Consider the following 26,458-nt stretch of genomic DNA (forward strand, 5'->3'; position numbering starts at 1 on the left):
GTATCGAGATCGATCTGTGATTCGGGGAGCTCGTCCACAAAGAAAAGGAGCAAAGAGGGAAGTGATACTTGAATGTGGTCGACACACGTACAGACATACATGCTCGCACGAATAAGCGCAGTGCTTTGTTCTGTAATATCTTACATATCATACTACTGAAGTCGTCCGGTGTTTGATGAATCATGTAAATATTGTTAACTTCACATGAAACTTGATCTAATATAAATTAAGTTTCGTGGCAAGTGAACTTGCGAGACCAGATGTATAACGTGAGCTTCTCGATTACTGCTGCAGATGCTAAAGAAATTGTTAATTTTCTTATGTAACTGAACAGCAATTATATACAGAATGATAACACCACTCTTTGGTTCTATATTGCTATACAAAATGGTGATGGTTGCTACTGCAATCGATGCACCGGCGCATCGGAGGCAAACCAACTCCTTTCTTTGTTCCCCAAAAAGCAAATGCCAGACCATACGTTTAGCAAGTGTTCAGCTTCATCGTGGCTGAGAGACTGGAGTATTCCACTTCAACTCTTGAACTAAAATCCTCTTAGAAGCTGTGTGGAAACAGTATGTTACCATTTCATGCATCTGCCCCAACAAGTGGAGCAGATTCATGGAACACTTTTTAAAGTATCCAAGAAATTGTTTGGGTTAGAAAGATGCATGGAACAGTAACATAATGCTACTGTTCCCAAACGGTTAGAGACAATATCACATGGACACGAGAGACCGACCTTCTATAAGATTCTTCCTAATAGTTGTGAGAGACAAATGAGAACATAAGTGGACTGTCTGTAGCAGTTGGCTAAAGGCAAACCTACCACGTTGCTTTTGTCCTCATGGGTGATGCAACCATGTCCATGTCCACTGATAGTGTCCTCTGATTATCATTTGATTGTTCGTTTTCACACTTTGGATTTGATTTTCTTGAGATGTAAGGGAGGTCCTTGCAGACTTCTCAGTCTCTTTCCAAGGAAACGACATTTGCTTGGGCCACTTTTTGACATCAAAGGACACCCAACTGTAGAAAAGGCGCCTTCAAACAAGGCCTAACCACTAGAAAAATTCTTCAGTGGTAAATGACAAGGAATAGCACCCAAAATGTCTTTTAAGATCAATCATTTGCGAACTCACAGGTGGCGGAAAATGAGTTAAGCACTTATCCGGACGTGTTGTCATTGTTCATTCATTCTTTTTTTTTTTTTCTTTTCCGATAACCTCGAAGCATTACCAAAAGGAGGGGTCTAATTTACATTGGATTCCAAAGTCCAAAGATGCAACAGTGAAAAGCTTTGACAAATTATTATGAACTTTAAATGGGATCATTGGGCTTCTTTACTCTTTTATCATTTTGTTCTAAATGTCGAGAATTTGGTATCTAGAAGTGGGTAGATGGGCCTTCTATCCAGTAACTCAATGATATGTTGTATATACTTTCGTCGATCAAAAAGTAACGATCTCAGACGACAATTATACCTAATTGGATCTAACATCACCTGATTTGGAACTTTCTGCTCTTGTTAGCTTGACAATCCGCTTTCATATGATATCAAACTAAAATTTGTGTTATTCATTAGCAACGGGTGAACCAGACTTGACATTAATGGGTATTTTTGAAACTCAAATCGAAAGCAAAATAGATCATGAGATTGTGTGCATTCAATCACTTTGAACACTTTCTTCTTTCCTGTTTGGGTATTCTTGGAAGCTCTTAGGAGCTTATGGCGCAACAAGAGATATCATTATAATACATTGGAAAATAGGTGGAAAAGTACAACTAGAAATAGTCATTTGGGCATTTATTACATTACGTCCTCTGGCAAATAGGATGGACTTGTTTTTTCTTTCTGTTAACTAAATTAACTAAAAGATCAAACTCTCCGGATCCTCATTTTTTACTATAGAATCTGCAAGTTCCGGGATTGACGTTAATTCTTAGGGCAAAGCATTTGTACATGCCCAAAGTCCCAAGTCAAGGTCCTCACTTTGCTTTCCAAGCGATTCAGAAGCATCTATCTTGCGTTCTTGGGGATCGATATTTGTACCATTGCCAAATCTCAAATCAAGATATACGTTTGCTTTCCAAGTGATCTGGAAATTTCTCTCTCTTTCATGCCCTAGCGTCAGAGGAGTTCAGCTGAAAGGACAAGCCTCCAAAATTCGAAGCAAGGAGGAAAAAGTTTGACTGTGCATTCGATATATGCAGAGTCGTATATTTTGATTCAATATACAGGTAGGCTTCTGCATAAGGCCAGCTTATCCGTTCTGTGGTTAGTTCATAGTGTCATCGTTATCCTTCTCTTTGTGCTCGAAATGATTCTTTGATGAGAACATGGGTGTTTTCACTAAAATTAAAACTGTATCAAACATCTTAATGGTCTGTAACCTCTTAATAATCTATAATCTAGCTAGAAGACAGATCTATCCGTTAGAAAAGCAAGGTACGAATTTGAAAATTTTAGGTAAACTTGGAAAAATAATGAACATGGTGGAGTAACAAAAGGAAACTTATCGACAAATCAACGAAAATGCAAAGTCAACCTATTACTCTAATACAGATACATACCAGTTATTCCTTTAAACACAGAGACGATTACAGTAGGTTATACATATAACCAACATGCTACTGAAGTTCGTCTCTTCTTTTTAGGTGATCTCATGGAAGGGAAGGGCCAACAGCCTTTCTTGTCATTAATAGAGAAAGAAACACATGCAGGATGTTGATATTAGCACCTCAACCCACAACCACGGAAATGGCATTTCTCGGAATAAACCCCATGTCATTGTTCATGGATGCTCTCTCTCTCTCTCTCTCTCTCTCTGATAAAGGAAGTTGAGAGTGGAAGGAAGGACGCCTGGATGTCAGATTTTTGTCTCGCAGAACAGCAGCTCTGACGCACGTGATTTAGGCGATTTAAACAGGTTATCTCTAATTAAAGAGGAATGTGGAATCCCGTAGCCTACTTAATGGAATTCAAATTTAACCAGAGAAACGTGAAAGAATGAAAAAGTTTAGCAACAAGGTTGCACGTAGGGTAGCATTTTCAGACTATGTAATTCCTGGACAACTCCATTTCACCGTTAGCCGCAGCGGTATTGGATGCTCAGGAAAGATCCCTCAAATTTAGGCCTAGTTGCAGTGAGTGGGATATTTTCTTAATCCATCAGGTTAGTAACATACGATGTCTATGAAAGGGCCATCTTTTTTTCTTTCTGTAATAATAGATAAGTTGAAAGTAAGCATAATTTGTGTCAATATTAGACGCTGCATCAGCTCGACGTCCTTCAACTTCAAGGTAGTGCAACCCCTAAGCCAAGTGGGCCTTCTCTTGTTATACCAGATGGTTATTACCTTCAAAGGCCAACCCCGTCGTTAACAGTTATACCAGACGCATACATCACTGCAAACTATATCTCAATTTAAACAGTCCAAAGAAGCACCCAGTCTGTTGATATTTACCCTTCTGCTATTTGCCAGAGGATTGAACCTGTAAGACCTTGAACTAAAAAGAAGCAAAGGTTCAAAAAGCCAATCTGCAAAAAAATATCGTAAGTGGCATTTGTTATGGGGATAACGGGGGAAAAGCACTTCTTCCACCAGATAAAAAATTTATATTTGACCAAAGCAATAGACATGCTACTGCGAGCCTCCAATGAACTGCATCCTATCAACTTGGGAATCACACCCACTACATGATAACCTTCAGGGGTTAGCGCTACATCAAACATGCCTACCGTAAGCATCTCATCTTTGCATATTTTCATACATGAAAAGCCATTCTTACAGGAATTCAAGAAAACAACTTCGCATCTCAAGAAACATATGGACATGATGAATCCGTTGACGCCAGATGACTGGTATGGCTACAAAAGAGGTCATCAGTTTCTTTAAGCAAAAATGCTAATTCAAGATTCTGGGATACCCCGCACGTTTTGTTGTTTTCAAATACAAGACTGTACTGCACCATATGCATCCTTTTTCGTTCTTCCAAAAATGCTCTCTGAGGCTATAGTTTATGCCCTGTAACCAGAAGACGAAGAGATAATTTGTCACAGAATCAATAAATGGGTCATCAGCTCCTATAGAAATGAAAAATTAATTTTTAAATTGGTGTCAGGCAGTGTCTTCTAAGAATCTTTCTTACCTACAAAATTGTATCATGCCAACACGCCTCCTTTTTATCCTTCCAGCGATGCTGTCTGAGATCACAGTTGTACATTCTGAATCATTTTTGTTGCAGATCTCCTTAGGTTTTCTGACATTTTCTGGGGTTGTTGGACTAAATGCATCTAACGCATTTACTTCCACTTCCTCCGTGTGACCCTTTGTGCTGCTATTTAAATTGCAATTAACTACTCTAGCAATTTCACGACCACTCTGCAAGCTCTCCACAACGGCATTCTGATGAGGGCCACCGTTACCTAGTGATATCAGATCCGAGGCATATTTCTTCTCACTATGATGATCAGTATCCGTAATTGCAGTCATAGAAGCTTCATGTTGCTGATTGATGAGACCCTTAGTGGCTGCAGGAGAGTTTTTATCAGCTTGTGCCTCTACATCAGATGGTTCCTTTTGTTGACCGATCAAATCCTCTGGGTCTTGGCAACTATCAGGCATTGCACTGGAGAGCTTGTTTTGCATATCAGCTTGGTCAGCATCCGAGAAATTTAGGGGTCCTTCAGGAGTAGATTCATCTACTTTCTCATCGTCGCCTTTCTTTGCATCAATTCGATGAGTTTGGATGAGATAATGAGCAACAGATTTGTATCCAAGCCTTGTAATCTAGAAAGTCGTGAAGAGATACTTTGTCAACAGCGTAGAAAAAGAAGAAACTATAGATAAAATCCAAAATGCAGCAGAGGAGATAGCAGCCAGTTTTCTGCAAAGGATGGAAGAGGCATACCTTCTTGTAAAGAGGCCCAGTGGGCAGCCAGCCTTTCTTGATCCGGCACAAGCTACAGTTGCAAATTCCACGGCAGACAGGGCAAATCCATCCAGGTGTCCTGTTCACCTCTAGAACATTTTCACCATATCTGACAACACAAAGTCAAATCTGAGAATTAATTCAGTCATAAAGGAACTTGCAATGAAGGGAACCACATGTACATAGCTGTTGACTAATGAACTTAGGTCATTCTGAAGGCAGACTCTAACATAAACAACTATCCACATAGCCTGATCATTAAACCAGAGGAGAGGAGGTATATCGATTTTAGATGGAAGTAAAGTGAAAAGAAGGGGTCGTTCTGGTATACAGATTGGGCTGGATCCGTTTGATCAGATTCCATGTGCTATATGTCAGCTGGTGACTCATTAAGGCACCTTGAAAATTTATTTAAATTATATCATAGCATTTCTGCACCCTAATCATAGCAATGTGTTTATAAGGATGTGCAACAGAGCTGACGTCGCTGGATTCCCTGATTTTGTTGCAGGCCTATCTCAAAGTCTCCTGGTTCTGAATGAGTCAGAAATCTACCATAAGGTTGTGTCAAAGTCCAAGTGATGATCATGTAAAACAATTTGCTAATGGAATAATGAATATGCATGTTTGAAAAAATTTTGCAGCTATTACCATTCCGTTCTATAGAAAGTTGCTCTTGCTATTGGAAGCTTCCTTGTTTACTAGAGATCAGATCATGAAAATAGCAAATTTCACGACATTGAACAAAATACATGGACTAGGTTCTTATTTCCTGTACATGTCCTTGTTGGTTGTTGTGGTTGCACATTTTGCCATCCGGAAAGTAATTTACATTTAAGAGGTCAGTGTGTAAGGACAATGTTTAAATGGGCGCAATGACCATTTAAAACTAACATGTGAAGGTACTCAATTGTGACAAAAAAGTCACGTTCAAGGATGAGTCATGATGAATTTGGAATGTTTGAGCTGAGTAGGATAAATAACAGACTGCCAAAATCAAGCTTGTGCAAAATTGACTGGAAGTATCAGGAGTCACATGGTGAGAGGTGGAGAACTGTTATATGTTGCACTGCAGTTCTAAAATCCTAAAAGCTGAAAATAGTGTCAGTGATTTAAGTCGAAACTGCTTGGATTAACTTACATATAACAGATGGTATTCCTGTAGTTTTTAATCAAGAGTGCATTTACGTACCATATCTCAGAAGATTAAAATGTTGTGTCATTCCAAGTTGCAAAATTGGATGTAATCTATATGACTTATTCATCTTGTTTAGGGAAATTCATGACGTCGCTGATAATAAAGCATCTCCCTAGTTGACCTAAGATCAATAACAAATACCCTGAGAGTGAGGGAGTAAATTGATTTAATGAAAACTCTACGAATAATAATTACCTTCATGATTCGTACATGAATATCATCAGGCACAAGGAAAAATGAAAGAGGCTTTGTGACCAGAGTTTACCTCATATACAGACAATCACCACAAAACTGGCCTTGTACTAGATTGCATTTGGGACAGGATGTACGGTGTCCAAGAGTTTTTTGCCTGGAATATAATAGCAGATACAAACCAGGAATCAAAATGGTCACTAAAGTTTAAATAACATCTCTATGTTATCATTCATGGAGAAAGACTGTACAGTTACATCATGACAATCAAGTTCTCATATCTTTTTCTTCGGGAAGAACTAACACAATCTATTATCACTTTAGGCCCTTCAGAAAAAAATTATGCTGGGAAAAGGCAGAAACTGGATGACGACCAATCAACAATCTTAGCCAAATTCTTAAAAACTGGTTAATGTTACGAATCTGTATCAATACAAGCATGCAAACATGTGTATGCATGCCTTAATGCAAGATATCCTTTTTTCTGAATTACAGGTTATAAGGCAGACATAGATTAATTGGATTAGTTTGCATGCCTGTAAGAAAAATTATGATGCAGTGCACCTAGCTAGAACTGCTAAAATGATAGCGTTCATGCACTAAAATATGGTGCTTTCTGCATAATATTTGAGCTTGAGATAACCCATGAAACAGTGGATCTGATTCATCATAAAGAAGCAAATGAACATTGCATAATGCAGCAGTAGCGCTTGATTGAAAATCAAAATATTTTATGCTACCTATACAAAAATTCAAGAAGTAACATTCAAAAATTACTCATATAGCAATAAACTAATGAATAAATTACTCACACGCTGGCACTTCTTGAAACAGTCTAATAAATTGGAACACCCAGATATACATGTACGTCAGAATTAATGTCACCTCGCATCTACCAAAATAAAATAAGATAGTATGTTTTCTTAACATTTATTTATTGTTTAATCATCTAATCACCATGTTCTATGACAACAGCTGTAAACGATGTTTGTCCTGATTTATTTTTTTTTCCTTTGGGTCCAGTTACAAGCTTCTAGAGGAAAGTAAATATGAAGTCTCAGTCTTTCTTTTAGTCCTCTTGATGATAAGATCATTACTGTTAAGGAGAATTGCTCGGGACGAAAAAAATTCACAACTTTGTCTACATTGCAAACAGTGATAAAACGCCGGTTTCATATAGCAGTGTAAGCTTACAGATGGTACTGTTTTAAATTGAAGGAATAATTCTCTTTCTTTTAATCTTGACTTGCGTTCTCGGTTCTACATGTGGTGATAAGCCTTTAACGTGAGGGGTTAAAATACGTCCGTAAAAGTTAAAATTTTGACTACTATCTTCAGATGCCAACTTCCTTCTCGTCTACGAGAAATAATTTACCTCTTAACCAACCATTTGGCTTCTGACTCTATGTCAAGCAGCGAACAGAAGCACATTTGACAAAAAGGACATTTAAGAGAAGGCTACTGCTACTGATGATGGACATGGCCAGGGAAGATTTAAGAGAGTCATAGTTCAATACCATAAAAAAACATTGAAAAAAGTTCCACTGCACTCAGGGTATTTGGTTCACCTCTCTCTTACGCGAAAAGAATCAGAAATCAACTTTCACCAACCACAAGTAAAACAAATTTCAAGTTCCAACCAACTTGAAGTAGAACACGTCAAGCAATTAAAGTTATGCATACGGATATGATCCACAAATTCGAAAGAACAAAAAGAGACCCTAACCGGCATTGGTGACAAGTTTTCCCATCGAAGGGATCATAAATGCGCTTCCCGTCTCTTCCATACCCATCCTGAAAGAGAACCCAAACGTTCCGGCAAGACCCGAGCAATTTCTCGTGCTCCTCGGTGTACACCTCTGGCACCAGGCCTTCACCAATCAGAATTCGTTCACCCGTAGACTTCTTTTCCTTCGGGGGATGGATCTCTGAATAATTCACTGGCGAAATCTTCTGCAACCTATTGGCGGACGATGGAATATAAGACTGCCGCCTCCAACAAGGAAGAGGAAGCCCAAGCCTTCCTTCCCGTTGGAGAAGGAGGGAAACAACAGAAAACCATATACCTACAAAACGACTCGGGTTTTTAGACGTACCTTGAAGACCGCCTAGAAGGCAAACTATTCTGGCTTATTGGGGATAAATGGGACGCCTTAGTCGGGGTTCTCCTGGGCGATTTTGTGGCCGGGGCGCCGATGGAGAGGTTGGTGATCCCCATCTCATGCATCTTCTGCATGTTCTCTTGGATTCTCCGCTTCCTGTAGTCTTCATACTTCACGGCGGAGGCGTTGGAGTCTTGTTTTGTTTCCTCAGAGGCGTCTTGCAGGGTTCCTGACCTCAGCGTCACCATCCTTTCTTCTTCTTCCCCCTCCTGCTCCTCCGCCTCCCTCCCTCTCCAACGGTCGAGAATTTGAGTGCAAGGAGAGAAAAGGCGGTAATTAATTATTTAGTTAGCCTCTTTTACGGGGATTTGAAGTCTTGGGGGGAAACGTGTCTAACAAAAGCAAAAAGGTCATGGAAAGAAAGAAAATCTTTATTTTTAACATGCGGCAGCGTCTGTTGCAGTGGTACAAAATCGATGCGAAAAAAAGAACAGGAAAACAAGTGTGATAGAAGATGGAAAGAAAGAGTAAAACTCTTCTCCTAGAAGGAAAAAAAAAGCAAGTGTGATAGAAGATGGAAAGAAAGAGTAAAACTCCTCTCCTAAAAGAAAAAAAATATGTGACTATTGATCCTTTCTTTCTAGTTCAGTTGGTAGCACGGAGGCCGTTGGGGCCAGGCTTGCACTTTCTTCGTGTTTCACAAGTTGGCAAGAGATTTTATCCAGTGGTGCGACTCATTTGAGAAGATTTTGTTTCTTATTCCTCTGAAAGCGGACTTTCTCGTAACGTATCACGAAAAGGTGTCAGGACGAGGTGCGCTTGTAGAAGAAAATCTTTCTTGGTTCATTACATGAATTGACAGACTTTTTACATGTTGAAAAGCTAGTCGTCGCTTATTTCCTTTCTCTGGAAAACTATCAGATTTTCGCAATTTGTATTGAATTTTCATGATGCGTTGATTGATGATCTTAGGTGGGCGGCTTAGCCACGAAAGGCACCAAGAACCTTTAACTGCCAAGAAAGTTGTCAAGGCTCGCCGGGGGTTTACCTCACAGGACAATCAGTGGCCTGGCTTACAGTGAGCCTCTTCGCCATGAAACAAGTAAGGCAATTACGTGGTTCTCATTAAAGAAAAGAAGGTAATTTCTTTCCAATTGTTTATAACAGACACAAACTAATGGGAGAAGAAATGCATTGAAATTGCAAGATCTTTTGACATGTTTCTCCTCCCACCAATTTTCGTTATGAATTTCAAGTCATACCAAACATAATGAAATACACCTCCTGCACGTCTGGAGTCTCTTAAATCTATGCAGACATCAAGAATTAAGATATTATTTTTTCGTCCAAATGATGGAGAATCCCGTGGCGGGATGCAAGATTTGAACCATGGTGGTTTTACTTGACGCAGCTATGGTTGCTTGCATGACAATGTAAAATTCCAGGAAGAAATTCTCGTTGGACCTGTAGAACCTTCTTTCAGGTAACTGCAGTGGAGATCAACACTGGGAAAAGCAAAGTAGCCAGCGTTCCATTGGCCTAATGACTCCGTAGTTCCGGCTGACACATTTAGAATATGAAATAAGCCTTCCAACATTTTGCCTGTTCTGGAAGAAGCAAAATTCTCTTAAGCCAGTTCTATAAGCACAAAGAAATAATGGAGGAATGAAAAAGCTAATGATAAGCAAGATCGAGTCCAGTAACAATGCAGTCATGCTCAATGGCACCTTCATTGACTGCAGATTCATCCAAGTGCTAGTAGATCAGGGTTCACATAGCCATGTGAGTACATTTATTGGGGTTCTTCAGAGTTGGTGACAGCAGAGAATGTGAATACTGCTTCATATTTTAACAAAATCCACAAGTAGAACTCGAACTGAGATGCAAAGTGGTCTACATACAAGAACAACAGAAAGAAAATTCTATATATCACAAGGGACTTTTAGCACTATATAAGAAAAAGGTTCTCGAGGCATGCCGCTACATCTACATGCAGATATAGGGAAGAATAAAATACTCTTTCAAAAATATTACTGCAGGATCTTCGAGCAGCCAATCGAGTCTTGTGGCATTAATCTTCGTTTAGGTCCCTTGTCAGGAAAATTCACCGCATCATCGCTTTCTCCAATAATTGCATATACAAATGTGGTTAGAAAGCGAACCCCTTCCAACACGTTTAATATTCCCTGAACTGAACTGAAGAATCTCATTCTAAACATACATCATGTTTTTATTGCAAAATTTCACGAGTTAAAGAAGACACGTTTAATATTTGAACTTTTATAATGTTTTTGAAACAGAAATAGCATAAAATTCATGATCTTGTAACGTTTCTATTATTTTTTGTAAAACTGCAGTTTCTGAATTTTTTTCGAGTTTACCAAGGAAACTTTCCGATTAATACCTGAGAGAAACGTTGCTCATAATACCTGAAGAAGATATTTGTGACAATGAAGATTACAGCTTACAAATATCAGATAAAACCAATATCTAGTATCTAATAGCTAAGACTCACATCTTGAAGCCATTTTATCCCTTCTGCAACAACATCCTCCCTTCGAAGCCAATGGATTTGCCTCAACAACCAATCATCAAGAGCGTCCTCCATCACTAATTGTAGCAAGTACAAAGTATATCAGATCAGTGTCTGAAAAATTATAAACAACACCACAACCCAAAGCCCAAACATTGGAAACAGGTTAACAACAAAAGTAGAAAGGACATCAGGAGAGAAGAAAGCTCAAACAGCCTTACAGAACTCAACACAAATAAAAAGGACAGGAAAGAGTATAATGAAACCAGACTCAGGCGGACTCAATGGATTCAGGACCAGAGAAACAATTCCATAAGGGTAAGAAGATTGATGATAATGAAATAAATTTGAGAATCAACACTCAAGAAATAAGTGCATGCTAAGAAGTAAATGGCAGACCAAACTAATCACATCTGGGCATACCCAGGATCTAAGAAAGAGAGCAAACAGAACTGTTCTCCATAGATCGAGCATCTCTCTTACTAATGCTTACGTACGTATTAGAGATCCAAAAGACAAAAAGCCCTTGTAAAGTGCAACTGGATCTGAGTCCATATCATATACAGATCCAAGAATGTATGAACTTTATAACACGACCTATCAATCTTAAAATATTCAAGGTAATATCGTAGTTGATGCATATAGAGCAAACAATCCACGTAGAAAGCATTAATGCCATCTTTATTAAAAAGATAAGTGACACAAAAAATATTAACAAAGTGTCCTTATTCTTGTTAGACTGCCATATCCATTGGATACCTGCCGAAATGACAACTAAGTCTACCCAATTGGATTTGATAAGATATAGCTATAAAATTCTGACAAAATCAGCAGGTTCTGGAGGAAAATTCGATACTTTTGTACAGTAAAACGAAGTTGTGAACAGAGAAAATATTATTGTACAAATCAAAGACATAATTTATGGGTCATTTCGTATGTACCTCAGGTGGAACTTCAACTGCATCTTCCAACAGAGCAGATGTTACCAAAGAATCTGTTCCCGAAGATGACTCAGACTTAACTTCTGACTGTTGACTACTCCTAGATTCCATGCTCCTCAAGTTATCATAACGTTTGGTTACTCGTGGTGGAAACTGAGTCCGAATGCCACCCATTAAACCGTGCACTTGAATGCACTTCCTCCTGAGGAGCACCTCTGACCCTGTCCTCATCTTCAGATGCACTGTGAGATTGTTCTCTCTCACTGTAGCTTAAATGTTGAGTTTGTTCCTCTTCATTCATTCCCGAACTGGTGAACCAATGACTTTTCTAGAGTCCATCTGAAACCCTTTTGGTTATAGCTCGTCGGTTGAAGGGGGTTTCAGATGGACTCTGTAGAAAAGTCATTGGTTCGCCAGATAGTTCTTCGTCACTAAGAAAGGGAAGTTCAGGAATGAATGAAGAGGAACAAACTCAACATTTAAGCTATAGTCAGATGGAACAATCTCACAGTGCATCTGAAGAGGAGGACAAAGTCAAAGGTGCTCCTCAGGAAGAAGTGCATTCCAGTCCACGGGTTAATGGGTGGCATTCGGACAATCAATTGGCCTTTAAGAAGTTAAGTCTGAGCCATCTTCGTGAACAGATTCTTTGGTAACATCTGCTCTGTTGGAAGGTCCAGTTGAAGTTCCACCTGAGGTACATATGAAATGGCCCGTAAATTACGTCTTTGATTTCTACAATAATATTTTCTCTGCTTACATTTTTACCTTATTGTATAAAAGTTTCGAATTTTTCTTCAAACTTGCTGATTTTGTCCAAATTTTATGCAAGTTTAAGAAAATACTAAAATCACTCTCATCCATTGGGCGGAAAATGGATAAAAAATTTTAGTTTTTAACCATTCAACTAGAAAAAAGGGAGGGTCTCTTTAGAGAAGGGAACATTGCAGAGACCAGAGAACTACTTGGACAGGACTCGATGAGATTTTCTGCTTGTGTTCGATCCTTTGTGTCATGTGAACCTGAAAAGTGCTTTGTCATGAGACTTCACAGATACTAAACACATTCAGAGAAAAACATCACATCACAGCGCTGAAGCTCGAACCAGCTTCATCAATTTGCAGCAGTTTATTGGTCGGCCAACGCTTTGGTGCTTTCGCGTCCCATGTTACTTTTGTTTTCCTCCTCTATTTCTGTTCAAGGCAGCCCGCCAACCCACACCTAACCTTCAACTAACAACTAAGCTTGTGGTCGAGAAGCTTGGTCTAGGTAAGGCTGCACTCTGGGGTTCCTGCACATATGCTGGATCCACAGCGTCCAAATCCCAATGACCCCATCATACTGTGGAAACAGACTGCCTGAAAATAGGCTAGCATATAACATGGGACGTCCGGATTCATGTGTTCTGGCAGCCTGATTTGTTTAAATGCACAAAATCTTCATGCAGCAGACGTAACTTCAACGGTGCCCAAAGAGTGTTCGAGCACGATATGTAGATGAACCACCAAGGAAATCCGTTCAACGAAGGCAGTACCTCCCCAGCCACACGAGTCCAACCAAACAATCGCCATCGACAAGTTATCTCCTTACAAATTCACGGTCTTCTCCCTTCGTTCTCGCTGCAAGAAGAGCTCGCTCCGCTGATCGTGGCAATGGATTCCCGCACTCCATTCACGATGATACTGCTTGTTCTGAGCCTCTTGGCCTGTGCCGCTGGTTTAGAAGATGGAGATGGCCTTCTTGGTGCCTCCTTTCTCTTTGGTGACTCCCTCGTCGACGCTGGCAACAACAACTATCTGACAACCCTGTCGAGGGCCAATCTTCCGCCAAACGGGATCGATTTCAAGCCTTCTGGAGGGCAACCCACTGGACGTTTCACCAATGGCAGGACCATTGGTGACATTATCGGTATGGCTTAGTATCTAACTCTAAATGCTGCATTCTGTGTCTGTGTGCGTGTGTGTCCACGGATGTGTGCACTTTGTATGCATGTTTTCTTATTACACAAATGCAATTTGAAACCATGAAAACAACAATTTGTTGCTGATTATAACTTCAAAAATAAAAGCCTAACATATACGTATTATAGGATTTGTGCATTTCTCTGTATGGGTTTGGATGAAAAAATCCTCTGCCCTCTGATAGCATATTGCTGATTGTTATATGCGATTCTTGTGGGATGGATGATGTGTGCAGGGGAGCAGCTAGGGCAGCCAAACTATGCGCTGCCATTTCTTTCACCAAATGCAACGGGGCCAGTCATCTTAAACGGGGTTAACTACGCATCCGGAGGGGGCGGGATCTTGAATCAGACCGGTAGACTCTTCGTAAGTTGGCAGAACTTGACACCCTTCGCTCCTCTTTATTTGAATGAGTTAGTAAGGATTAGCTAGTATGCACGATGTTTTCCATTAGGCAACTAAGTCAAGTAATGTTGCAAATCGTCAGGATCGTCTTATCAGCTCAGTGAAGTCTTGATCCGTGGGATAGTCGCTTTTAGATGTCCCACATCACATGTTTCTAATGAACATGCCTGGTAGATTTCACTTTTATAAATTAGATCGAACAGGGTTCTGAAAAATCAGGCCTGAAATTTCAATACCATCCATTTCATAAAGCAGCTGTGATTTGATCAAGAATCGGTGAAATATTTTTTTGATTAATCAGAAAAAGGACACGAGGTATCCGTGAATCTGTTATGATCCGCGGATTGACTATTGTGTCAACATGGGTGGATATGATTCTGGTTACCTAACACAACAAGTTCATGCAACAGGATCTCGTATGAAATTGAATATATATATTGATTATAGTGATGCCATGTATATATAAAAGTATACCACCTTGACTTATGGTGGTAGGTAACCTTGATTGACAGAAATTTGAGCACTGAAACGACAACTAGCCTCTGATACTGCTTAATTAACGGGATTTCCATGTGTATTGATCAGGAAACAAACCCTGCCCTACTCACAAGAGTATTTCACTTACCAAAGATTGATTGACACTGAATTTGCCGACTGCATATGTGTTGGTATATTTATTTCATTGGCCGTGTATGCTGGTTGGTTAGTGCACATGTAATTAACAAGAGGAAGAAGTATATAAGTCGATGAGAAAAATGAATGAATGCAGGTGGGGCGGATAGGAATGGATGTGCAGGTGGACTTCTTCAACGTGACGAGGAAGCAGGTGGACCAGCTACTCGGGCCGGCGAAGGCCAAGAACTACATAATGAAGGACTCCATCTTCTCCGTCACCATCGGCTCCAACGACTTCCTCAACAACTACCTGCTGCCAGTTGTCTCCGTCGCCGAGCGCCTTGTCTACACCCCCAACCAGTTCACCGACAGCATGATCACCAATCTCAGATCCCAACTTACCGTAATCCTCTCTCTAACCCGCTCTCTCATCTTATTTAAAACAGCTTTTAAATCTTATTCAAGTCTTGGTTTTCATGTTAAACGAAGTTTCCAAAATGAATCTGAACAGCATTTGAACGGGCAGAAAGTAGGTAAAGCTAGTAAACAAACAGAGCTAACAGGACACGTCGATCGGCGCTGTTTGAATTACAGGGGGCAAAACCTGACGGTACATTATACGAAACCAGGCTTTTGCCTAGAACTTGCTTCGAACTTCTTCGAATGACAAGACCCTCATCTGTGACAAAAAGAAAAAGACAACAAAAGAATTGGCTTTTCTTTCCGGCCGTTTTTGGCTTGTTGCTGGCCGGAAAGATGGCCGGACTGGCATCGGTTTAATTTAACTGGCACCCTGTGCAGAGGCTGTACACATTGGATGCGAGGAAGTTTGTGGTCGCGAACGTGGGTCCACTTGGGTGCATCCCTTACCAAAAGTCGCTGAGCGGATTGGATGAGAAAGAGTGCGCCGAGCTTCCGAACCAGGTGGTCACTCAATACAACGGCAAGCTCAAGGACTTACTGGCGGAGCTCAACGACAACCTGCCCGGCGCCAGCTTCTGCCTCGCCAACGTCTACGACCTCGTCATGGAGCTCATCTCCAACTACCCCAAATATGGTCATCCCTTACCCTTGTCTCCCTCTCTGTGTCTTCTCACCTTCTGAATCTGAAGCTCTGCGGCTGCGGATTTATCCATAATGCAGGGTTCGACACGGCCAGTCAGGCTTGCTGCGGCTCTGGTGGGCAGTACCGAGGCCTCATCCCCTGTGGACCAGCAACTTCCCTCTGTGAAGATCATTCCAAGCACGTGTTCTGGGACCCTTACCACCCCAGCGAGGCCGCCAACATTATCCTCGCCAGGGAACTCGTCCATGGCGACAAATACATCTCCCCCATGAACCTCTACACTCTCAGACACCTTTGATCACGATGGACGTCGTCGTCGTTGTATGTACTGCTGACTGGCTGCCGCCCGTTCTTGAGATCGACTTGCAGCTTCTTGCCTCCTCATGATGTTGTTTGTTTCACTTCGCTGGTAACTAAGGCGATTACTTCCTTGTTTCGAGTTCGGTGATGGCAGACGTGCATGGATCCGAGGGCCAAACTTGTGATCTGCGACAATCTTACCGCAGTGGAGTTCTACCTCGATTTATCGTCACTCACCCTCTGTGTGCTATATACATTTTGTACTTCGAGTTTCGAGTACGGTGTCTGGATCAAACTTAATTTTAATAAAAAAAAATTGTTTTCGTGTTATTTATTCATTACCTTATCGATTTCTAGATGAAAACTCTCAACTGCCATTCCGGTGGCCAGCAGGGATCTTGAAGAACTCGAGAATCAAAATGATTCGAATCCGAATCTTCGAGTTAATACATGAACCATGTTCAATACACCTTATAAGTAAACAAAAATCTTGATATCATATTTAAAGTTTCAAACCATATGCAACCCTGAGGCACTTCCGCGCGCCACCTCCATGACCCTGACTCCACCGGTGCAGTCCCCGGCAAAAAAAAAAAAAGGAAAAAAAAAAAGGAAGAAGGATGAAGAAGAAAAACTGAGTACATTCCGCCATGCCTGAGGATTTAGGTCGGGTGACTGGTCCCCATCACGGTTTACTTTTATCTGCCTCTGCTGCCGCCGGCTATATGGTCAGACTTTGTCGACACGATCTGCAGGTTTCTAATTGAACAGTTTTCCACACAAACTTGTCAGTATGATCAGTACCGTGGCTACGTTAGGAATCGCGCTTCGAGGAGAATTAGCCTAATCTGTTTTTATTTGTTTAAAAATAACTATACACTCGTTTAAGCTAATAAAATAAATTAGCAACGTTAATGGCGTCGGCCTGTCCCTTTCCAGAACTGCATGCGAGGCCGACAATGCTGCTACCGACTACCGATCGAGCGGTTCCCCCATTCCAAAATGGTGCCTGTCAGGCGTCAGCTTTTTGAAAATTTCAAACAGGTGACTGAATTGTTTCAAATTTCAAAATTTTGGCTGCAGAGAAATCTGCTGACCTGTGGTCAATGGTCAACAAAACATGAGAGCAATTTTTCTGTAATGGAAAGGTAAATTGCCCACCGACCATTTCCAGGGAAAAAAAAAAAAAAGTAAAAAAAGATGAACTTCAGATATGTTAAGCGCTTTGAAATTCAAAATCTGCCTTGAATGAGCAAGGAAGATAAACCAACATTCTTATCACATCAAATGCGGCGAATTTATGTTGTCTTTTGAAATTTTAAATGGCAGTGGCGGTGTAAGTAGCCGTTACTCACTTCAAAATTTGAATTCTGAAATTCTGAATTGCTTTTATGTTCTGTTCCTTCTTCTTCGAGAAAAAAGAAGAAACTCGTTTTATATATATATATATATATATATATATATATATACTCTTAAATGGATGTGGGTCCGTTTCGGAAACAGCTAGCTAATCAACTTGGGCAGGTGATTGGACCGTTCATAAAATGCTGATGTATGACCCAACTTTTCTTTTTCTCGAAAATAGTAGCGGAGCTAACTGTTGCTTTTTTTAGACGAAATATAACGATAATTCATAAACATAAGTAAAATATTTGTGCCCTTAATGGCTCGGTCAGAAAATAGTCCCGGCACTGTGTTTGACTCTTCACAAAAAAAGTCAGACAAAAAATTCCCATCTGAAAAACTAAAATTATTTCCAGCTCCAGATTTTGGTTGTTTCTTAAATGAATTTATCGTACAAGATAGTTTGTCGCAAGTCTGCTTAACTGGAGACCAGTCTTACCGAGGCAGGCGCAGTAGGAGAATATTATAGTGGAGATAAATGGGACACACATTTCAAATATATATAAATTTTCTATTTAGAAATGTGATATACAGAAATATCCGGAAAAGTTCGGCCGAGACGCGTTTCTTCGGTGGAAGTCGTTGTAGGCTTATAGCATGACGTGAGAGAAGAGGACAACTATTTCCGAGCACGGGGTTGTCAAGTTTGGCATATTTTCCAAGACGTCCTGATTTTCCGGCGACCACGGTAGCTGCAAGAGACGACGTGATTCATTCCAAGGAAAAAAAAAAAAGACAAAAAATTATCGGAACGATCTGAATGCAAGAAAACAAAGTTTGTTTCGTTTTGGTGATGCATATTCTGTGTCTTGTTTATCAACGACTTTTGAATTTCTTTTATTGGTCTTGAACGCTACTAAAATTATTGAAATCAGACCTGTTTTTGATAACCAAGGAGTTTTGTTATAATATTTTCCCTTCTGGGTAAGAAAGAAGATCAAATGTCAAATATGAACGGCGGAGCGCTTGGCATAAATCTAGTAGGTAAGACTCGTCCCTGCCAACCAATTGAAATATTGCCTTAAGCTACTTTCATGTTCAAGTTCTGGAAAAGTCAATTATAGAAGCACCGTGATGTAACAAATTTTGTATTTTTAGATCACTGTGGAAAGCGAATTGCATATGATCAGAGGAAGAAACAAGAAAGTCGGACAAGAATATTAATGTTGCTCATGCACATTATTGATTTTAGATATGGTACTTTTCTAGTTACATGCACGCTTATAGATACAAATAGAACGATATAATATATCTCACTGACTTATCACGATCCACGCAACTTGACCCATTTGTCTGTTTTTTCCAACGAGTTTTTTTCTTATTTCATAACATTTAACGAGAAAAAAGAATTAAACCACTTGTGATAGTTAATTGCAAAAAAAAAGGTGAAGTTATTGAGAATTAAAGAAATAAATAGAATGTTATATATATATATATATATAAATGAAGATGGCAATGAGAATGAAGGTGAACCCTTCATCATTGGCGTGTGCATTAATATATTGGTATTATGAAGCATGCTTGGGCATCATCCCCTGGCCGTGCGCCCTCAAGGGGTTGGGTCTCCACCGACATTGAAATTGATGGATTCTGAGGGGAGAAAAGAAGGCATTGTTATATATCAAATCGAGTCGATGGATCGTCGAAGAAGATTTGTGAGATCTGCGTACCAAAGTTCATTCTACGTCTCGATTGTAACGCACAATTTTTCAGGGAAAGTCATATTTTTGTTGCTCCGTTCTGATCAATATATTGACCGGTACATAGTTGGATCGAGATCAGGATGTGATCCAACCGCATTCGTCGACATGCAAAACAATATCTCATCGCCTCGTTGCAATCCAGATCCAACCGTACCCAATCGAATCTTGTTTGATAATGGTTTTAATTAAATCCCGTCCTAAATGTTAGAACTCACATCAATCTAATTTTTGGTCTGGTGTATGGTTTTTTTAGAGTTACTCAGCTATTGTATTAAGACATTGTCAAATGTTTAAGAGAAAAATGTAACAGATATTTTTGTTATTTGATATCAGTTTATATATATATATATATTTTCAACCACGAATCACCCGAATGATTTAGATAAATAGAATTATCCTTCACTCGCTACTCATGTGAAAGGACGGAAGGTTGAGGAGAGAGGGAATGGTTTTCTAAGGAGAGAGAATCTGATGCGGGGCTCGACGCGTCGCGCTCACATGGGCGACCCTCTGTCCGCCCGCCGACATAATGATCGTGCCGGTGCGTTCCCCCGGGCAAGATGATTGATCGCCGGCCGGGTTCGCTTCACTTTTTTCTTGTTTTTTTTTTCCTCTTCTTCCGGTGCCCCGGGCCCCTTCGCGCGCACACCAATTCCCTTTGGTTTTAAAAGGGATAGGGACCTACCTACTTATTTTATCTATTTGTTGACGGAACGTTACTGTTCTAGAAATGCAAGCAAGGCAAGCGTCTTCTCTTCCGACTGTAAACTAATGAACTCCCAAGTGAATGAATGTTGTTGTCCAACGAGTCGTCCATGCGTCTCGGTTCTCGAGGGAGGCTCGTGTCAGTGATTTCTTTTTTCTTTTAAAAGAAAAAAAAGAAAAAAAAGAAAAAAAAAAAAAAAGGGGGCTGTCGTTTTGCTTAGGGTGGTGGTGAAGTGGAGCAGCACGGGGCTACGGGTTTGGGTTCCTGGCAGGTAGTGGTAGCGCCCCCGTGCTCCCACGAGTCGGTGGGGTGGGGGTGGGTCGGGGCAGTGGGCACTCACTGTAGCCAGGTTGCATTGATTGAGGAATGTCGATGACACCACCCCCATCATTTTGTTTCCTATTCCAATCATAACACCACTTCTCCCTCTCCCCTGCAAATTGTTCGAGCAAATTCCCCATTGACATATTCTCATTCTCCTCTCCACCCAGATCTACGATGCACACACACCGAATCTCTCCTCCACTCCACTCCACTCTTGACTCGCTCGCCCAAGCCTCCCCACTCTTTAAATTTTGAACCACCACGACCACCACCAACTCTAGAGAGAGAAAACAACATCTGCTTCACACGCATTGATACTGCGCCGGCGTTGGGTTCGGGAGATGGGTGAGTTAGAAACGCATGCGGCGCTGCCTCTGTTGAGGACGGACGACGACGACGGCGGCGGCGGCGAGAAGATGCACAGAGGGAGCGGGGACCGGCGGGCCGCGAAGCCCCAGCCGCCGCAGGATGAGGAAATCCAGAGGTGCCCACGATGCGACTCCACGGACACCAAGTTCTCCTACTACAACAACTACAATCTTTCGCAGCCGCGGCACTTCTGCAAGTCCTGCCGCCGGTATTGGACCGTCGGCGGCTCCCTCAGGAACATCCCTGTCGGCGGTGGCACCCGGAAAAGCTCGGGGAAGGCGAAGCACAAGACCTCCGCGAGAGCCCATGAGCCGAAGGGGTCGAAGAGGCAGCCTCTCCTGCAGGCCAAACCCGAGCCGGTCGAGGAGGTGGCCCCAGAACGCGAGGTACCGGCAATGGGACGGGCAGTTTCCGACGATCTAGCCGGCGACAACCTTCTCGACGCCACCGGCACCTTCAGCTCGCTGCTTGCTTCCGGGGGGTGTTTCGGCGAGCCGTTGGGCGGGATCGGGTGGCCTTCCGGCCTGGGCGGCGTGTGCTCTTTTGGGTTTGATGATCTGGGTATGGGCAAATCGTCATGGGGGTTGCCGGAATCCGGCGATGGAGCGCTGTGGCAAGGGCTGAAAGAGGAGAACCTTGACGAAGAGTGCTGGGGTATGAGCGGCATGTCAGATTTGGCTATTCCGGCTCCCGGAAAGAGCTTCCGGTGAGGTAACTCCGGTGGATTTGCAGAGAAAACTCTTCAACTACCACTTTGGTGACTTCCTTTTCACGCTCTTTCTTCTCTAGACTATAATGATTCGGGCTTTCTATGTAGAGAGAGATTTACGTGAGGAAGATTGTGCAGGGATTTGTTCTGATGGCGTGTTGGATTTTGGGGTATAGGAAAGAAAAGGAAAAAAAAAAAAAAAAACAACTTTTCTACTGTTCTTAGGGTTGCACTTATTCTTTTTGAATTTTAACCATACTGTAAAAATCTTCTTCTTCTGTTCTTTTCTCCTTGTTCCTTGTAGAATTTCTCAGACCATTTGGAAATCTGGTGCATGAGTCATCTCTTCCAATCGATTCTCCTCTTCTGTTCTAGCTCCTTCATTTTCTTATTGTTTTTTCAGATCAATTTGAGAAATGGGTGGTGCTTGCCTGATGGGCCATGATAGCCTGGCTGGCACGAGCAAGCAAGCCGCCAACATGGCTTGGTTGGTTGGCGAGAGCATGCGTCCATATCTCGGCGGCCATGTTGGTCCACCCTGCAAAATGTGCGCCGGTAGTCTGTTCTCCGGCCACGTGCTCCATATCAGCCAGTGGGTCATTGCAATTCAAACGGTTTGACTTGGTTGGTTAGCTTAGGTAGGGGTCACTCATTATTAGGCAGGTGGTTGGGCCCCATTTCTGCTACCGGCGTGCCGATACTGCCGGCGTGCTCTGCACCAGAGGCCCTGCTGCTCCGGGATTACCTCGGCCAACCCTTTGGACTGGTCGCCTGAAGCAATTACTCCCGTGTTTACTGTACTGTGAGTGCGCAACACAAACATGGACCGCCTTCCTCCTCCCATTTATAGACTTACCATCAACTACCCGTCTTCATTAGTTTTGACTCGGCGTGGCTGATGACCCAGAAAGCCTCAGATCCGTCTTCCATCTTGGAACTACAGGTGTTCTGGTGATCTGAACATTGACAGTCACTATGATGGTGGAGGTTTTTATACTTCATCTCTGTGAATTCGATCAACATATTGTGCAGCCGTAACATTTGGAACAGATCGGATTTGGGGAGAGATGATCAGATACAGGAGGACGCAATCCTCCGCTTCATACAGGCGCTGGGTTAATGTTTTTAACTTTAGCCGTATCAATCAAATGGGCCCTGATGCTCAGTTCTAACAGATCATTGTCAGCACGCGTTATGTGCCATCATGTTACTCGGGAGGCCCACTTTTCTCTGTTTCTTGTTCCTTGTACGCGACCAGCCTCCTCGTTAAGAGAGAGGGGGAGGTCACAGATAGCGGATCGCGTTACAGAGAGAGGCCATTGATTGTCGTTTCCAATAATGAATTTCACGTTAAAATCGATGTGTGATGGACACTACCGATGACAATTTCAGCTGAGCTGGTTGATACTAGCTGGCTGGCTCGTCATCATTTATCCGAGTGCTTTCTTGTTCTCTTTATTTTCATTCCATTTTTCAAAGGCCAATATCATTTTTTTAAAGCCCATCACTTGTGAAGTATGCTCCAAAGGGTATAAGTCTTATAATAATGCAATTTGTAGGAATAAACGGCTTCTAAACTCACTCCATTGGCAGTGGCATGTGAACTTGTATCTATATGTATTAAAAATGGACTCATGGTGGGGAAGCATGCGGCAGCAATTAGTTTTATAGCGTTGATGCCCCCTTGTGCATGTGACCTGCACAACCAACCACCGTCTGAAACTTTCCATCAATTATTTCACCGTCCCTGGTTCACACACGGCCAACCAAAATAAATTTATTCTTTCACTTTGCTTATCTAAATCGGTACATCTTATCAGGAAAGATAGACGTACATGGGATTACGAAGGCAAGTTTCAAGATAGGGGAATGCTCATAGAGGGGAGGAATTCCTTTGCCTCTGAGGTTGACACATGATTCACCTTATTAAGTAGTGGCCTTACTTTTAGTCGTTCGTTCGTTCAAGGAAGCAACTTCCACAAGAATCGAACAAGGAATGTACCTTCTACATGACCACTTACTCAACCAGCTAAGCTACGTCCGTTTGCTATTTCTTGAATGAATGTAAAGCTTATCCCCTTCTTCCAAGGAAAAATAAAAATCAAGCAGCGGGGTCATTTTCTCACTCCAAGATATTTCTCGACTCAAGTACCATAGTATTAGAGTTGCATCCATAAATTCTCATACCACTGTCGTTCAAAACAAAGTGCTTACTATACACTTGGAATCAGGTCAACCATCAACCATACCATGCGTTTTTATGGTCCCATCAATATTCATGTTGATGGACAAGACCACCATAATATATCGCGTCCTCAATAAATATAAAAAAGGACCGTTACTGTAAGTTATTTGAAAAAAAAAATTTTTTTTTTATATATTACTTAAAGATTGGCTCATGAGAAAGGGAAAGCAAGTTTGTCAGCTAAGCCGGCATTTCGGGTTTCTCTTACACCGCCTAAGCAACTCGAGCAAGTGAGTAAACCAAGCAAACTTAAGTGGATGCCATAGAAAATTGAGCTTTTTTGGTGAAAATGTTTTGACTTTTTCTTTCTTTTTTTTTCAAAATGGAGTGTGACGTGATGATCGATGTGTTATGTTTTGATTGAAATAAATCTTCCCGTATGAGCTCTCGGTTGATTTAGATGCTAAAGGTACGGGACGACCATATCTGGCTTCGATTTCTTCTCCAATAACAACGGTGATAAGACGGATGATGAAACGTTTATGAAGCATTACACCAAGTGGGTCACAAAATTATGTGATTTCGGTAATGGGTGTGATGCTGGCAACCATGAACGAGGGTTCTGGTTTATCATGAATAGGATGAATGACGCAGCCCATTATAAATAACTGTACTATAGTAATTAAATGAACGATTACGCTCAAGAATCCATGGTAAAAGTGTATCTCATCAGCCTCCTTCAATAGCTTAGCTGTTAATAATTAATAAACTGGCAAACGTCCAGCGTTTGCTTCTTTGTGATGATTTTTTTTTTTTGTTTTCCTTTGCTTACAAGGAAAAGGAAGCATAGATTAGAAATGTATGTCTTAAAACAATCACCCTGATAGCCCGCCAGAAGGATCCTTTACCTCTTACTCAAAGCAAGCGGCGTCTTCCGCCCGGAGTAATCACATTCACAGCCAATAAAAGCTCCAAATAAATTGAGAGGCAAAAGTTAGCAGTCATAGCTTAGGCTACGACTTGGAAGAAGCAATTACAGGAAAAAGGCAGGAAGATGCAAAGCATCTTCAGCATTGAAGTTTGATTCCACTTTCTTAGTGCATGCTCTGTTAGCAAGCTCAAGTTGGCATCCGATAGAGATCCATCCCGCGATCTTGACATTTTTTCAATTTCTCGACTTTTTCTCCAAAGTTACCTACTGATTTTGGTCTGTATTGGCAAATCCAACTGATTAAGTAAAGGTGGATTCGAATATGAATTATCATGCGCCACCTGATCTGGGGGCATCGGGTAAACCAATGGCCGGAGAACACGGGCGACCTGCCACCATTTGGAAGGGCCGAAGGTCGGGTTCTTGGTTGGTGAGCCGCCGGCCGTTTTTATTTTATGGCGCCGTTACCGGCCACGATCAAATCCTGGTTTTCAATGCGTTTAGCTTATCCGAATCTGACAGCACCTTTTTCACCAGTCTCGTGCAACCATCGACTCTACATGAGATCCAACTTAAGTCATCTTTAAGGAGGGTCGACAGACAAATGTCTTAAATCTGTGAATCTGATTTGGCAACATGGCTTCGATAAAATCCATCGTTCATCAAATGAAAGATCTCCGATCATACCAGAGATCAAACATCCACGCTTGAAATCCAAATTTGTTGATCTTTTCACCACCAGAAGGTTCCATCTTCTCAAACTATCAGGATCTTAAGGTCCAAAAAGTAACCAAGAACGTGTGTTAGACTAACTAAATAAGCCACGCCGCGGACTTCGAGACACTCGCAAGTTTTATTGATGGGAGGAGCAGTAAATCTTGCAAGTGTTTCAAGTTTTGGGATTTTCTTTCCGTGAAAGATTGGCCTGCACAACATAAAAAGTTCGTAAACAGATTCCAATATAGGAATACGTATCAGTTAGATAGAAATAGATTTTGTTATTCTGTTAGTAGGATTTGACTGACATATGGTTGTTGTTTTTTCACTTGATTTATTTGCCAAAGAGTAAAACTAAAGGAAACTGTAGAACTTAAAAAGGGTCTTCAGCCTGGTAGTTGCTGGGCCCTTTAAGCCTGAATAGAGATTATAAGTTAAGCCTGAATGGAGATTATAAGTTTTTTGAAAGTTGGGTAGCTGTAAAAGTAGGTAGGGTTTTTAGCTTCACTGGTAGTTCACTCAGTAGCCCCGAGCCATGCTTATCATATGTGCAGTCGTGTTAGCTTCTTATTACCATAACATGAACAAACGCATACAACACATTCGGGGACATCATACACATAGAAGGCTTTGCTTGTTTGGTGTAAGAGAATTAGAAGCACCACAGATTTAATTAACAAGGCATTTGAATACCCCAGATTTGGGATCTGAAATTCTTATCTGATTTCAGATGCATCTCAAATATATGGTCCTACCCAATTGGAAAGAGATCGAGGCTTCGGGTCTTGATTCTCGATTGATTGGTGATAGAATGAAATACTCTTCTTATTCACCTAGATTGAAGATTGCATGAATTGTAACCCATGCATCTTCAAACTCATACGTACTTAAAGGTAAAAGGTTATGTGGAATGAATTGTTTGATAAAATAAAACTACCAAAACTAAAATTCATATGTTATTGAGTCGAGCTTTAGATAGAACCTTTCACAACAAATTGAAACGCCAGGCATATACATTATTCAGTAATAATGCTCTTGTTATCAAAATATTGTATGATATAATACAGTTCAAGCTATGCATTGATTGTTAATTGATAAGCTTAGACAAGTAGTGTTGGTGCTTGGCTTCCTCGTGAATACGGTCGGACTGCCCAACTAATT

The 26,458-nt window shown here is 41.3% G+C and overlaps 3 protein-coding genes across 3 annotated transcripts; 2 read left to right on the forward strand and 1 right to left on the reverse strand.

Moving 5' to 3' along the window:
* Positions 1 to 3,597: 3,597 nt before the first annotated feature.
* On the reverse strand, positions 3,598 to 9,110 carry LOC116249870 (uncharacterized). Its single transcript, XM_031623177.2, has 6 exons — positions 8,423 to 9,110; positions 8,053 to 8,286; positions 6,400 to 6,483; positions 4,916 to 5,045; positions 4,154 to 4,794; positions 3,598 to 4,029 (listed from the first exon to the last, which is right to left on the reverse strand). The coding sequence occupies exons 1-6, from the start codon at positions 8,674 to 8,676 to the stop codon at positions 4,023 to 4,025; spliced, it is 1,350 nt and encodes a 449-aa protein (XP_031479037.1). The 5' UTR covers positions 8,677 to 9,110; the 3' UTR covers positions 3,598 to 4,022.
* A 4,039-nt stretch (positions 9,111 to 13,149) lies between these two features.
* Positions 13,150 to 16,587, forward strand: LOC116249786 (GDSL esterase/lipase At2g23540-like). The gene is made up of 5 exons (XM_031623050.2): positions 13,150 to 13,810; positions 14,099 to 14,229; positions 15,038 to 15,286; positions 15,685 to 15,940; positions 16,027 to 16,587. The coding sequence occupies exons 1-5, from the start codon at positions 13,399 to 13,401 to the stop codon at positions 16,245 to 16,247; spliced, it is 1,269 nt and encodes a 422-aa protein (XP_031478910.1). The 5' UTR covers positions 13,150 to 13,398; the 3' UTR covers positions 16,248 to 16,587.
* A 3,793-nt stretch (positions 16,588 to 20,380) lies between these two features.
* Positions 20,381 to 21,806, forward strand: LOC116249681 (dof zinc finger protein DOF1.7-like). The gene has a single exon (XM_031622876.2). The coding sequence runs from the start codon at positions 20,728 to 20,730 to the stop codon at positions 21,463 to 21,465; it is 738 nt and encodes a 245-aa protein (XP_031478736.1). The 5' UTR covers positions 20,381 to 20,727; the 3' UTR covers positions 21,466 to 21,806.
* Positions 21,807 to 26,458: the final 4,652 nt, after the last annotated feature.

Source organism: Nymphaea colorata, chromosome 3 (assembly GCF_008831285.2).
Source record: "Nymphaea colorata isolate Beijing-Zhang1983 chromosome 3, ASM883128v2, whole genome shotgun sequence".
NCBI lineage: Eukaryota > Viridiplantae > Streptophyta > Magnoliopsida > Nymphaeales > Nymphaeaceae > Nymphaea > Nymphaea colorata.

What these genes read in the sequence shown, in the direction of transcription:
- LOC116249786 (XM_031623050.2), top strand. Translation starts at nt 13,399, where the DNA reads ATGAACCACCAAGGAAATCCGTTCAACGAAGGCAGTACCTCCCCAGCC. An exon ending in GACCATTGGTGACATTATCG is followed by an intron (nt 13,811 to 14,098) that starts GTATGGCTTAGT and finishes TGATGTGTGCAG; the next exon opens with GGGAGCAGCTAGGGCAGCCA. An exon ending in ATCAGACCGGTAGACTCTTC is followed by an intron (nt 14,230 to 15,037) that starts GTAAGTTGGCAG and finishes GAATGAATGCAG; the next exon opens with GTGGGGCGGATAGGAATGGA.
- LOC116249870 (XM_031623177.2), bottom strand. Translation starts at nt 8,676, where the DNA reads ATGGTGACGCTGAGGTCAGGAACCCTGCAAGACGCCTCTGAGGAAACA. An exon ending in CCTTCTAGGCGGTCTTCAAG is followed by an intron (nt 8,287 to 8,422) that starts GTACGTCTAAAA and finishes GTCCGCCAATAG; the next exon opens with GTTGCAGAAGATTTCGCCAG. An exon ending in AAAACTTGTCACCAATGCCG is followed by an intron (nt 6,484 to 8,052) that starts GTTAGGGTCTCT and finishes ATTATATTCCAG; the next exon opens with GCAAAAAACTCTTGGACACC.
- LOC116249681 (XM_031622876.2), top strand. Translation starts at nt 20,728, where the DNA reads ATGGGTGAGTTAGAAACGCATGCGGCGCTGCCTCTGTTGAGGACGGAC.